Source organism: Camelus ferus, chromosome 12 (genome assembly GCF_009834535.1).
Source record: "Camelus ferus isolate YT-003-E chromosome 12, BCGSAC_Cfer_1.0, whole genome shotgun sequence".
Taxonomy (NCBI): domain Eukaryota; kingdom Metazoa; phylum Chordata; class Mammalia; order Artiodactyla; family Camelidae; genus Camelus; species Camelus ferus.
In genome coordinates this window covers 16,253,340-16,267,775 of record NC_045707.1, presented here as the reverse complement: position 1 = coordinate 16,267,775, position 14,436 = coordinate 16,253,340, and the positions used below count along the sequence as shown (strand labels likewise).

The 14,436-nt window shown below is 42.8% G+C and overlaps 1 protein-coding gene across 9 annotated transcripts in view; it reads left to right on the top strand.

The window, feature by feature from the left end:
• Positions 1-14,436, top strand: part of SLC11A2 (solute carrier family 11 member 2) — a 44,324-nt gene that overhangs the window by 3,240 nt on the left and 26,648 nt on the right. Inside the window, exons 2-3 of one of the 9 annotated variants that reach the window (XM_032492836.1) lie at positions 8,472-8,554; positions 9,631-9,778. The exons of 1 other annotated variant lie outside the window; for it this stretch is intronic. In XM_032492836.1, the coding sequence (XP_032348727.1) occupies positions 9,733-9,778 (46 nt within the window). In that variant the 5' untranslated portion in view covers positions 8,472-8,554; positions 9,631-9,732. Of the gene's footprint in view, positions 1-8,471; positions 8,555-9,627; positions 9,779-10,960; positions 11,127-11,545; positions 11,657-14,436 lie in introns of those variants that run through there. 7 more of the 9 variants (XM_032492835.1, XM_032492839.1, XM_032492838.1 and 4 more) reach the window with 7 other exon arrangements.

The window sequence follows — 14,436 nt, the reverse complement described above, 5'->3', positions numbered from 1 at the left end:
GTTATTTGGATTTCTTCTTCTGGAAGTTGTCTATTCATACCTTTTGTCTATTGAGTTGTTTATCTTCTTCTTTATTATTACTAGTATTGTTGATTTGTAGGAGTCCTTCACAGACACCCATCTTTTTCTGATGTACATGTATGCTGCAGATTTCTTCTTCCTGTCTCCTTGTCGCTTGTATTTTAACCTTAAGACGTCTCTTCTGTAAGAGTTTTTAATATCTGTTATAGTCAGCTTTATCAAAATTGCCAATTATGACCTCTGATGTTTCATAATGTGATTTAAGAAATTCTGTCTTAAGATCATACAGCTATTCTATATTTTTTTCAGATAATTTGGCGGTGTTGTTATGTTTTGTTTTACAACTTTAGGTCTTTCATTCACCTGGAGTTTATTTTTGCCTATTCCTTTTCTGTCTTCTGAAACTTCTGGGGCTCACCATTTGATTCTTCACGACGTTTCTCTCTAATGAGAAATCTTTGGCATTCTAGGTATCTCCTCCCTGCAAGTGTTTCTCTCCAAAATAACAGAATGGGAATATAAATGAGGCCCCAGGCTTGAAAAAGTAGCTCTTTGAAGGCCTGTAAAGAAGAAGCAACTGGAAAAGATGAGGTGAAAGGAATTGTTGGGAGGAGTCTCTGCAGAAAATGATACACAAGGGTGGTACTTCATCCTTCACACCAGCATCCCGAGCCTCCCGGAAGAATTATGCTTGTGGGGAGAAAGAAGAGTGTCTCAGAGGGAAAGGAGGTGTAGACTTGTGACAGGATCCTAATGTCCTACTTTTAAAGTCCTTGCACACCTACTTTCCTATGCTGCCTCTCTTCCCTACCTGCCAGCCCTGTGAGCTTATTCTGTCTTGTACTAGCAGATTGTGAAACTGAAGCACATAGACTCACAAAGAAGTTGTTGGTGAATCTAATGCAGATCCCAGGTCTCCTGACCATGAAACTAGGTTTCAGGCAAGCCCAGCTGAAAGCAGTTTGTGAGAGAAGACTCGTAAAAGAGGAGGTTAGCATTTCCAGAGGAGCAGTCTTCTAAAATTACAAGAAGTAGCCTTTGATTTCTAGTGTAATCATTGCAGTCATAATCATCATCAAAAAGCCTTTATCGGTGCCCGCTTGCGATGAGCAATTAAGGTAGACACTAAACTAAATTTAGAATGTATTGCCCACGAACATGGTCTAAGAATTCACACTCTTTGAAAATTAATATAAACAGATGAGCAAAAGACATATCTATATGACAATAAAAAAAGGTAGACCAATCTAGCTACTGTGGACAGTAAACAATTAACATTAAACATGTGAGAAGTCAGTGCAATTCAAGGATAAGAGCATCGCTGGGTGAAGAGCAGTGCCTAATAGAGATTGGTAATAGGAGTTCCAAGTTCAGGGGAACTTACTGACCAGTGAGGGAGGGCAGGTCTCTTGCCTTCTGATTTTTACTCCCTTCTGGCCTCCACACACATGCCCCACCTGAAGCTTTCCCTTTTCCAGGCAACATAACCCTTGCTAAGGCTTAAGATCAGAGGAATTTTTACTTTGTGTTAGTCGTTGGCTCTGAATGAGGGGACCTTTACCCAGCATCAGTAGGAACCACCCTCAGGAGCCACGTTGTGCTACCTGGCACGTCCACAGCAATTAGAGCAAAAGGACAGAGGTAAGGACATTCCTGGAGGGAAGTTCTCCCTACCCAGCTTTGGCAGGGTCACCCATCAGTCTTGATATTCACTGTCGCACACGACTCATTATTCTGCCCGCTCTATCTACTGAGCTTCTCCTGGGTTCAGTTTCTGTGGGGAAAAGGAAGCGCCTACCTCCAGGTACTCTCAGTGTAGGCACATTTGCACCTTCAGCAAGAATTATAAATGGTTTACCTAGTTGAATCAATAATTAGAAAGACTTCAAGGATTTTGCAGTTTAATATCCCTCTCATAAAATCACTGTCATAATATCATTGTCAGATGTTCTAATGTAGGAAAATAAAGGATTAATAATGTTCACATACACATGCAAATATGTATGTTACTAAATATGCATGTATGGCTCAGGGGGACCCCATTGGTCCTGTCTCAGGGTCTTTGCACTTGCTTTTCCCTCTGCCTGGAAGTTTTCCCTCAGATTCCTGTGACTTGCTCTCTCACTTCAATCAGATTTACCCTTCAAAAATAAAAAATAAAAAATAAATTTATCCTTCAAAGTGAGGTCTTGCCTAACCATCCCTTCTGAAATAGTCTATATCTCCCACCTCTGGCTCTTGTTGCTCCTTACCTAGCTCTTTACATTTATTTATTTTTTTACTAGAACTTATCACTCCCTGATATATACTTACTGACTCACTTGTTTATTATTTGTACCCCCAACAGAATGTAAGTTCTCTGAGGGCAGGAACTTTGTAAATCTTTACTTAGCACATAGTAGGTCCTCAATACTGTGTTAAATGAATGAGATGAAATGGAATAACGTGTGTGTGTGTGTGTGTTTGTGTGTGTGTGTCCTTACTCTAATGTTATATGATGACATTAAACAGAAGAGACCAAGATGTCTTTCTAAACTAATCCTATTCAGCTTTAGAAACTAGGTCATCCTGAATCTCTGACCTTACTCCTTAAGAAGACTCCCCACCAACCTCTTTTTCAGTCCAGGTGATCCACCCCCTAACTCCAAGGGTCAACTTGTGTCCTTGGCTACCGTTTGTGTTTTGAGACTTGGCTCATAACCCAAGCTAGGTTTCAGACAGAACCCTCCCTGAGAGTTTGCTGGAATGATGGGGAAGAAGATATTCAGCCTGCATCTAGCTGGATGGGCGAGGATTACATCAGCCCAGAGCACACGGTGGCTATCATCCCACCAAGCAGGTAGCACCTGTGTTAGAAGAAAACCACGCTGGGACTGAAGGAGAGCCCAGAGTGAGAGTTAGAAAGAAAGGCAGGAGGGCAGCAGCTTGGTTGATGTCATCTGAGTCCCCAGGTCTAGCCCTGCCCAAAGCCAGCTGTACCATTGGGTTATGTGAATGATTCAATTCTCTTTGAGCACAACCAGTCTGAATTGGGTTTCTATCACTAGTAATCAAAAAACAAAATAAAAATTATGCCTAATGCACATTTAGCTGTATAATTTACCTACATCCATTTTTACTTGTTTACTGAATGACACCTGCAGGTTTTTAACCTTAAACTTTTGAATATTTTTATAGCTTACAAAATAATCTTGTATATATGTATCACTTAATTTTAACATAAGTATGTAAGGTAGGGTAAGGTTATTCTTTTAGTTGGTTAAACAGAAGCTCAGAGAAATCAAGCAACAATTATCCAACATCACACATAGCAGAGCGAGAACTCCAAGTAGGTCTCTGGCTCTAAATTCAAGTCCTCCTCTATGGCTCTTCAGCTGCTTTCTTAAGTATTTGTAGAGTTTCTTCATAAATTTGTTTTGCCTCTCTTAATACATGAGATGCTGTCTTAAAGACAAGACCTTGCTCTTTGCCTTGAGTCTGTGAATCCCTAGGGCAGCCCCATAGAATGAGTGGGGCTCAGAGTAGAGTACTGACTCTCACTGATTGCAAGGTCAGAGTTTGCCAGATCTGCTTTCTTTCATGAAGGAGCTTGTAATCAGCTGATTGAAATGATGCATACATATTACAGTGGTGTTTTTTCACCTTTTTTGACTGTTACAGTAAGAAATACATTTTACATCAACCCAGTACACACACACACACACACACACACAACATACACATTATTAACATAAAGTTTTACAAGACAATACCTATTCAGTACTTGTGACATTCCCTGATATTTCCTATTCAATTTTTTAAAAATTCTGATGGAGATACAGTAAATTGATTTCATAATCCGATAATGTGTTGAGACCCAATTTGAAAAGCACTATTACAGGTCACATATATGTAAAGTCAAACTCAAGCTAAAGTTCAATGTTTCAAATGTTTATTGAGTAATAATGATGTGCTAGGTGCAGTGAATGATATAAAAATAATGTACAGCTGTCTTTATGAAGCTCACAATCTAGTGGCAGAAATTAGAGAATAAACTCAAATAATTAATGAAAGGAAAAATATGAGCCAAAAAAAAGCATAAAGATTCAGGAGCAGAAGAGGTCACATCCCATGAGAATCAGGTAAAGCTTTAAGGTGTGGGTGGCATTTGAGTTAGTTCTTAAAAAATGAGCAGGATTTCAGTACTAGAAGTGCAGGTGGAGGTGACAGCAGGAGTCAAGGCACAGGGTCAGGCAAAGGCAGGGTGAGTTAAGGATGTAGAGAGTATGAAATTCAACTGGAATAAAGGGTTTGCATGGTGGAGAGGTGGGAGATGAGGTAAGAGGAAGGCTGGAAGCATGACATTCAGAACTTTGATCTGAATGTCAGATCAAAGCCTCTTCTGTATTTAAAACTGATATTGTGGGTAAAGCATCCTCCACGTGGCACTTAATGTGAGCTCCTTTCCCCTCCTTCTTTACTCTGTAGGCAGTAGGGAGCCTTTGAAAGTTTCTAAGGGGGGAAGAGAAATGATCTTATTAATCAGGGGGATTTTTTAAAATTGAAGTACAGTCAATTACAATGTGTCAATTTCTGGTGTACAGCACAATGTCCCAGTCATGCATATACATACATATATTCATTTTCATAAAAGGTCATTACAAGATATTGAACAGAGTTCCCTGCACTATACAGAAGAAACTTTTTAAAAATCAATTTTTATTTATAGTGGCTAACATTCACAAATCTCAAACTCCCAAATTTATCCCTTCCCATCCCCTTTCCCTGGTAACCATAAGATTGTTTACTAAGTCTGTTTCTGTTTTGTAGGTGAGTTCACAGTGTCTTTTTTTTTTTTTTTTTTTTGGATTCCACATATGAGTGATACATGGTATTTTTCTTTCTCTTTCTGGCTTACTTCACTTAGAGTGATGATCTCTAGGTCCATCCATGTTGCTGCAAATAGCATTATTTTATTCTTTTTTATGGCAGAGTAGTATTCCATTGTATAAATATACCACAACTTCTTTATCCAGTCATCTGATCAGGGGAATTTTGAGGTTGTTGAGGGCAGAGCAATGGAGGCCCAAGCAGGAAGGTGGCAGCTGAAATAGAAGAAGACAACTGACCTTATGCAAATAGGCTCTAGTCATGGGCATCATTTGACGAGAGGGAGGGTGAGGAATTCCTGAGGACTTCCAGTTTTCAAGTCCCAGAAACTACAAAATGAGGGAAATTATAAGAACAAGATGGTTTGAGTAGAGAGGAGGATAGTCGGAGATACGGCAATGTTGACTTTCCAGCTGAATATCCAGCGACAGAGACAGTAAGGCAGGTGTGGCTCCGGGAGAGAGGCTGCACAGAGTAGCCTCTGGGAATCATCAGCAGGAAGGTGAAATGGTGCTGGGGCTGTGAAGGGATGCCGTCAGCCTTGGAGTCCTCCCTGAGGACACAACGGTGAATGGGACAATGTCCTGACCCTCAACAAGGCTTACAGACAAATAAACAGCAATGGCAATTCCATGGGATAGTGCTATGGGAAAGGGGGGAAGAGGGTGTCATAGGACTACATAGAAGACACACCTCGCTCAGATGCTGGGATCACAGAGGGGTTTGTGGAGGAAGGAACATCTGAAGTGAGACATCAGTGGTGAGTAGGAGTTAGCTAGATGGCAGAGCAAGAATGTCCCAGCATAGACATTATATGTGAAAAGACAGGGAGTAAGCGAGAACACTGGTGTACTGGGGGGACAAAAAATACAGGGAGCCTCTTATGAGGTTGATACTGTGCCCACTTCAGATAAAGAAATGAAACACAGAGATTTAATAATTTACCAACAGTTTCCCAGTTGGCTTGGCCTGGAATCCAGGTCTGTTTTACCCTTAAGAGGCTGTTCTTTCTGTTACTCTGATCTGTCCCATGAATGTCTCTAATGCTGCGTGGGTCTCCAGTATTACTACACTGGAATTGCAGAGACATTGTATAGAATTAGATTAGGACTAAGGAGTAACCCTAAGGAATGCCTACATTTAAGGAGTAGGAGGAATAAATGTCCCAGTTGAAGATAGCACAGAAAGATCGATTTGAACAGAAGGACCCAGAAAGCACAGTGTGATGAAAGCCAGTAAGAGGAGTGGTGTCACATTTCAAATATGGAGAAACTTGAAGAGTTAGTAGGTTCTGACTGTATTTGGCTGATGGCGATCTCATTTAGCTAGCAGGAAAGTAATTTCCAGGGTGGATCACAAAAGCTAGAAAAAACAAACAAACAAACAAACAAAAACGAGTGTAAAGAATGTAGTGGAGTGCAGACTACTTTTTCAGAAACATTGATTTTGGGTTACAGGAGGAAGTAAGACGGGAAGCCGACTCTGTAATGGAGGCGGTAGGTTTATTAGGAAGTGATCTTGGGACAGACACTACAGGAAGGGAAGGAAGCAAGTCTGTACAGAAGGAATTCAAACTGTGATGCATGATAAAGGCTCAGCCAACCTTTGGAGTTGGGGTTAAAGGGGTGAATCTTTATACTCTCACACAGATCAGTCATTTGATGTGGGCTGCCTGAGAAAGGGGCATGACATGATGGCTAGGGGTAATCTGCCAGCAACACTCCCACTCCTGACAGTGGGGACAGTGAGTCCTTCATTCTCAAAGGGGATCCTGCCTGTGCATTCCAGCGTTTATCACAGGAATAGCTTATGGCTAGCAGAGTCAAGGGAGGAATTTTTTTTGGAGAGGAATTTTTTTTGGAGAGATAAGACTCAACTTTGGAAACAGATACATAAATATAAACATTCATAGCCTAATTATTATTCTTCATTGCCAGACAGCCATAGCATATTAAAAAATGGGATAATGCATTTATGGAACACCTATATATTTGGCCTTTGTCATCACCAGATGTACAAAGATAAGATAATCACCCCTATTAAGCAGCTCACATTTTAGTAGAAGAAAAAAAGCACAAAAACAAACCCTGTAAGGGGTTGTACTTATCTTCTTTGTGTTTGTATTTGTACCACCCAGCACTCTGCTGGTACATAGTTGATTCTCAATAAATATATGCAGAATGAGTTAGTGCTAGAATAGAGTGTTTGGGTAGGAGATGGAGTATAGGGATAAATGCCTGGAGGAGTCAGGGAATGCATCACAGAGGAGGATATTTTAATGGAACCTATAATAATAACAATAACAATAACAATAACATTAGTTTTCCAGGTAAGGAAGGTGTATGGCTGTTAGCATAACTGACGCCACCTTGGGCCCTTATAGTTTCTCCTGTCTTTCCACTGACTCTACCCAGGACTGTACTGGGCCCCAGTGAATCACTTCTCTGTTGTCAAGGGTTTTATAATTAATAGATATTGTTTAATAATCATTAGGACCAGGTAGCCCCTATGCTCTACTAGTCACCAAACAAAGATGATAATCTTCACTGATGTACTCCAGGTGCCAAGACTTATTCATGAATCTTCACTTAGGAATGCACGTCCTGTTTCCAAGCATGTACCACCATACCCTAGGTTAACTGTAAAATTGTCCCAGCGGCCCCTCAGCGGTGCAGAGTGCAGCTGTGAATGCTTCCAGATCATTGACCACTTGATCTTGATCCCACCCTGTGAATAAGTTACCCTATCATAAACCAATCTATTGAGTATACGGAGCTGCCGGCTTCATTTTTCATCTCGTTTGTGGGCACTTTGCATTCCCTTGGGTCCTCCAACAGAAGGGAAAGGGTGGGAGGAATTAATTTTAGGCAATTGTTTCAGGGAAAAACAAAAGCATGAAAAAGAATACTTGAAGAGTGGGTAGGAGGTGAGCATGGAAGGAAAAGTCTATTTAAATAAGGAGCACACATGATACAGATACATTTTAACATCTATACAGAAATGAGTTGGCTTTTGTGGTAATGTGGAATCTTCAGTGAATTTACATTAATTGGATTTTATAAAAGAGATAATTTTTTTAACTAAAGATTTGAATGGAAGGGAATTGTTTTCGGTGTACAAGATGGAGGCGTTATGGTATGCTAGTTAGAGTGCTGGTTCTTGGCTCTAACAAATTTGTGTTCGGAGCCTGGCTCTATCACTAAATTACTGTGTGTCCTTTGGCAAGTTACTTAACCTCTCTCAGACTCAGGTTTCTAATATGCAAAATAAAGATAATAGTTCCTGCCACACAAATTTATTGTGAGGATTACTTCATGTTTGTATTGTGTTAAATATGGTGTTTCATACATAATAAGAATTCCATTAATGTCAGTTACTGTCAGTGAGAACTGGAGACCTAGAAGGCAAGGAGTGTGTGTGTTGGGATCAGCTGCTGAGCTAAGGAAACAGCGGGGCTGTGGTCAAGTCTCACTGTGAAATCCATTCCTATTCTGGAATTCCTCCACTAAAATAGGGCCTTTTCCTGCAACAGGTTAGTCCACAGGTGATTTCTTATTTCTTCTTTTCTTCTATTTTCCCAGGAAGGGGGACAATTTGGAGCCCAATCCAATCTAAGACAATTTTGCTTTAGGGAACTTGTCTGCCATTGAACAAGGACAAGAAGGTAGGACACGTTGTAATGAGATGACTTTCAATGCTTGGGGACACCGTGAGGTAAAGAGACCTTTATCTTGGATCATGAAGAAGATCTGTAATTCCTCCTACAGAATCTATGGCTGTTCCATGTAGGAATGAGGGCCACTTGCTAGAAGGCTGATATGAATTGATTACTGCTTTTATTTCTTTTCCATTTTAAGGGATTTATTTCTGTCACACTCATTTGCATGTTTTTATGTCACTAAGCAGATTTCCTTTAAAACTACCAGGAAACTTTCTGAAGGCAGCAAGGTCTTCTTCCAGTCTCCTCACCCCACTCCAATGCCTCTCCTTTCCAGCTTTACCTCTCCAGCTGGCCTACTAAACTATATTTGCCTGAGGCAAATTTTCCTCATTTTTTTTTTTCCAGTTCCTCTCCTCCCACATTGAGAAATCCTGGCTTGTTCTGATTTTGTTTTTCTTTCTTCTTTTGCAGTCTCAGGTGTTTTTTTTTTTGTTTGTTTGTTTTGTTTTTTTCCCTTTGCCACGAGGCACCAAGTCCTGGGTTGGTATGACTTTGTTGTCCATCTGTGGGTCACTGATTGACCAAGCTGATGCTGGCGGTTCCTTCAGATCCGAAGGGATGGACCAGGTGGCATTTTCGCCCACGCTCCAAGACTCCTTATAATTGCATTGGTGCTGCACGTCCCTATGTGGAAAATACTTTGTGGACTGTCTGGCTTGGGGTTAATTGGTTTCAGTTTACGTCTCAGGGGAGCAGAGTCCTAATGTACATGTAGCTCTGTACAAGTGCCCGAACAAGCTTCACTCCAAGAGGAGTGGCATCCTGAAGGAAAGCAATTCCTTTTACTCCACCCCTTTCAACCACTGGCACTCCAGCTCCTGCCAAATGAGACAGAGATGAAATTGGAGAATAAAAGTTTTCAAACGCAATTCATTGTTCATTAATATCCAGAAGTGGCAGATATACAACACTTCTCCTTTCATGGCAGGTCAAAGATGAAATCTGATCATGCTTTGAAGGGTGTGGTTTGCTTCTTGAAATTCCATGCGGTGTCTTTAACGATGTGTTGCCCACAGCAGCCTAAGGTGCCCTTATCTAACCAAGGGAGGCGCACTGGTCTGCATATATAGAGGCAGCAGACGGGGAGCTGGCACTTGGAAAAGTCAAACTCAGCCTGCACAATGAAGAAACAGCTTAAGAAGGAGGCAGCTCCACACTGTGAGCTAAGTAAGTACCCAGCACATAAGTAAGCAACAATCCAGGGAAGCTGCCCACCTGAGCAGACTTGGAACACCCACAAGAATAGCTCCAGCCATTTTTTTTCCCCCTAATTGCAGCAGAAGTTCCTAAAGGAAAGGTTCTGGTCTGGAGGGACTTCATCAAGCCTTTCTGAAACTCCCCAGATATGTTGTAGAGAGTTCCTCAGAGCTAATTTGTCCATTTTCTTTTCTCTCCAGGAGAAATTCTGTATGGAAACCAGCCTGTACCAGATAACTGATGACGCTCAGCCCAGTTTTTTGGGTCCCTGAATTTGTTTTTACTTTGTACTTTATTTGGATTTTCCTTTTTGCAGTTTACTCTCCTTTCTTCCTCTCTTGGACTCTTTTATCAACTAATAAAATTTCCTGCTAGCAGTTTTTACATGAAGAAAGAAGTTGGAAGGGTTTATCCTTTTCCCCTCTAGGCCTATGCCTTGGTTAGATAAGCTTGGTTATCTTTAATGTAAGTTATACAGGGGCTGGGGGGAGGGGGAGCGGGGGTGTCTACGGTTCTAGTAGCTTTAAATGACATTATAGACTATTAGGGTGGTTTGTCACACTACTTTCTCTCCTCTAAAGCGCCACTAGTCTGGTCATCTTCAGAGAGATGACTCTGGGGTGTGAGGTTGAGGCTGGGAATCGTGTGGGATTGCTTCTGGGTTGGGGGAGAATAAAGCTTAGGGGAAGAAGCGAGGCAGCTGGGTAGGAGGGAGGAAAACGATTCATTACTGAGGCTTGGGAGTAGGGCAGCTAATGCAGTCGAACTGGCTGCACTAGCTATGTTTCGCGGTTCCTCCCATGTGTGGGGTGCTCTTGGTGTGGCAGCAGATACTATGATATGGCTCTGGGGACGAGAAGAAATGGTCTTGCCAAGTGGCTATAGGTTGGAACTGTATCTCGCAGAGCCGTATCTCAGAAGAAATGGTCTTGATTTCCAGTACCTAACGTGAGGCTGCGGCGAAATACAACAGGCTACCAGCAGGGCTGGAAGCCTCCAAATCCACACTGCGGGTTGGACTCGCGCGAACACTAGCTCTGCAGGAGACAGCTCCCGCCCCAGCCGCCGTGGCCCCGCCTCCAGCCTGACCCAGGGTGGGCGGAGCCTCGGGATTCGCCGTCAGCCTGCCTCGTGCGCGGGCCTCTAAGGAGAATATGAGGGATCCAGCCAATAGGAATGTGCGACTGCGTTCCCATCGGCCAATCGTAGAGCGTGTAGGGGTACGCTGGCGTGGCGCTGGCTCCAGGGATATGGAGCCGCGGTTGCCAGGACTGTCTGTCAGGTGGTGGCGGAGCCGGTAAGGTGGGCAGCAGTCCAGGTCAGGGGTCACGCGGGCGCCCGGCTTTCCCCGGGTGGGCGGGGAGGGTGCCGGGGGGCTCGAGGACAGCCCTGGGAGCAGGCGCCGGGACCAGGATAGGGCACGCGGAGCGCCGAGCGGGGCTGTGACGGGCGGTGCGGCAGGGAGGGCCTGGGTGCGGGGTCCAGATGGAGCCGCAGTATTCGAAGGAAGACCGAGAGGAGGGCGCTGGGAGCGGGGGGCGGGGAGCGAACGCCAGAGGTCGCAGGGAACTCGCTCCTTCCCAGCCGCGGCCTAAGAGAAATGGCTGAATCCCCGGCCGGACCTGCCGCCTTGCTGGGCCCGGTGCTGACCCTGCTTCAAGACGGGGAAGAGGCCGACGGGCACAGGGCAAGGTCCCTGAGGCCATTTTCTTATCTGTGGAGCCCTGGCGCCCCCTCTGCTCCCTCGGCCTCCCGCCGCCCCACTTCAACAAAAGAATTCATTTTAGTGCAGTCGACGTCCAAGGAGCGCCTTCGTGTGAAGGGCTGGGGCAGGCCGCTGAGTACTTGGTGTGTATATTGGTTTTAGGGCTGTTTGTGCAGCTTCCAAGCTCCAGGTACTTTCGTAGGGGGCATTATTGCACACGGGATGTGAGTGGAGTGGCTGCTCTCCAGCTGTTCCGTTTCATATGTCCCTACTTTAAAAACTATGCTTACTTTTTGATGTTCCGCCTTTGGATACTTCTTAACTTGGCTTCCCCAAGTCCCCTTCATATATCAGACTATTTCAAAGAGCATCATTAGGGGAGAAGTTGAGGAACCAGGGCTTGAGTTTTCCTGTGTGTAAAATGAAGATATTCTCATATTGTCCATTGCTTTCTAAGAAGCGTTATAAAGTTAAGGGAATGTGACATCTCTTTAAAGTGAAAAGCAAAAATTACATGGAAGAAGAGGCAAGGGGAGACACGTTTCCAGAAACTTTTGCTGGCCATAATTCTAGTGACTATTGGTGAAACCAGGGGACACTTGTTTCTCCTTTGATTCCTGTGGAGTCTGAACCCTGGCTAGTTTGCACCACTTCTTGGCTTTTTAAACTTTGGAGTAAGTTGCTTAAACTCTTTGTTCTTCTGTTTCCACATACTTAAAATGGGGATTTATGTTATCAGTCTTTAAGAGTTGGTGGTGAGTATTAAATGAGTTAATACACTTAAAGAGCTTAGAACAATTCTGGCAGGTAGAAGTTTTTGTTATTATTACCTGCATGTGCCTTCTTTTCCGGTAAAGATTCCAGGCTGTAAGCAGTCTGACATTATCCTTTGCTCAGAATCCTGTGAGCCTATTGCCAATGAACCCTTAGGCCTGTGTTTTCCATCCACGTCATTAATGTTGATCTTGAGGGTACAGTATAATTACCTGAGACTAGAGGCTTTCTCCTGGTTGTTTATTGGAAGCTATCTCTATACAGTACTGGGTCTGTCCATGATAGCAGTGTTGGGTTAGTGAAACCTTTGGCTGTTTAGTTGTTCATTGTAGAATGTTTCTTTGACAGTGTCGACTGAAATAAATGCGCAGCCTAAAAGTTGAGAGTTATGTTTTATTTGACGGGAGGACTCGAGCTGGGATGACAGCCCCTCTGATGGCTCTGAGGGACTGCTCTGAAGAGGCAGGGGAGGAGCTAGGATATATAGGAGCTTTACAACAAAGACCAGGTAGTTGGAACAATAAAAGATTACTTGTTACCTAAAGAAAACCAGGCATCTCAAGTTAAAGTTGTGCTTTTCTGTGTATGGGAGGAAGCAAACATTTGGGCTCATTGAATTAATTCCTTTGACAAGCATCTAGCTATCTAGGGCCATTATTTTGTCCTTTATTATTCTGAGTCTGCTCAGAGTGCACCATTGTAAATGGCTGCAGAGGCTGGGCTACAGGCTTGTCCTCACTGGGGAGTGGAGGCAGCTGCTGATAACTTGGTTTCAGCATTTTTTGTTTAGGGATATGGTTGTAGTATTTTTGTTCACAACAGTCTTGTCCTTGGCACAGTTTATTTTGGATCCAGTACCCAAAAGGCCATGATTGCAGTATACTTGGTTTCTCATGTTTCCGGAATGGCTGAGGGACTGGGGTGGGGAATTTCTGGGCAGCCTGGCTGTACTTCTTGTTAATGAATGGGGAAGTCTGACGTGAGTCCAATCTTACTCAACTGTTAGGAAATCAGTGGTGATCCCTTGGAATACGCAGAGGTACTAAGCAGCTTCCATTCAGTTTTAATTCAGTGAAGTGAATGTTAGAGGTGAGAGACTCGGATCTATAAAGCTGCATCTCTTCTATTTGATTTTTAGTGCTAAGAGCTTGGGTGGGTGCTTTGGGATCAAAGACATCTTTATTCCCTGCTTCCTTACCATGCACGTAAATAGTAATGTCTGCTGACCGACTTATGCCCTTTCTGTGAGCTTAAAAGTCTGAGAGGTCAAGTTCTCTTGGTGCTATCTGAAGGCTCTAGTGGAGGAGTTTTTTTTGTCTTCTAGTTCTCCCCTTCCAAGAAGGCTGCTGTTTTTATACATAGCATTATTGGGAACTAATCACAAAATGAGAAACTTTGAATTTAGAAAAAAGAACATCGCTTACTGCAGCAGTATGCTGGCCAGGTTTGGCTGAAGTACACATGGTGTAAGTTTAGTTATTTAGCTTTGGAATAAGACAGTTTAGTACTTGTATAGGGTTGAAAGGTGAATGTTGGCTTGGTGAGAGTGGAGGACAGTGTCTGTGAAACCCCTATTTGTGCTTTAAAAAGGACAGGGAGTGATATCTCTAAAGAGTTGAGTGTTTGAGGCAGAAAGTGGAGTCTTTTGCCTTAATATTGTCATCTTTATTATGCGAATCTCTCTGACTTGAATAAAATACTTTGTAAGGCAGGGAGCATTTGAATGTGTGAGGAATTGGAAGACCTAGATCTTTGTTGTCTCACTCTTCTGATGCCTTTTATTCTTTTGCTAATTGAACAAATGTATATGAAGCGATTAACGTTTATTGTCCCCTGGAGACACAAAGAGCCCTCAGGTATCATCAGGAATATCATAGGTATAATAAACCATCTATTATACTATAATACTATATTGAGATCAGAATGGAATATAAAAAGTTGGCCAGGAATGATAAAAATATATTTATTGTCTAATTCCTCTTGCACTTTAAATTTAAGGTTAGAGTGACTTACATTTTTATGTGTAAGGACTGGTTTCCAGTAAAGACTTGGACTGGTTTCCAGTAAAGACTTAAACTGGGAAATTAGGGTCCTCAGTCTTCGTGCTTATTGCTGGTAGGTCATCTTGTATGTGTGATTTTTGTTTTGG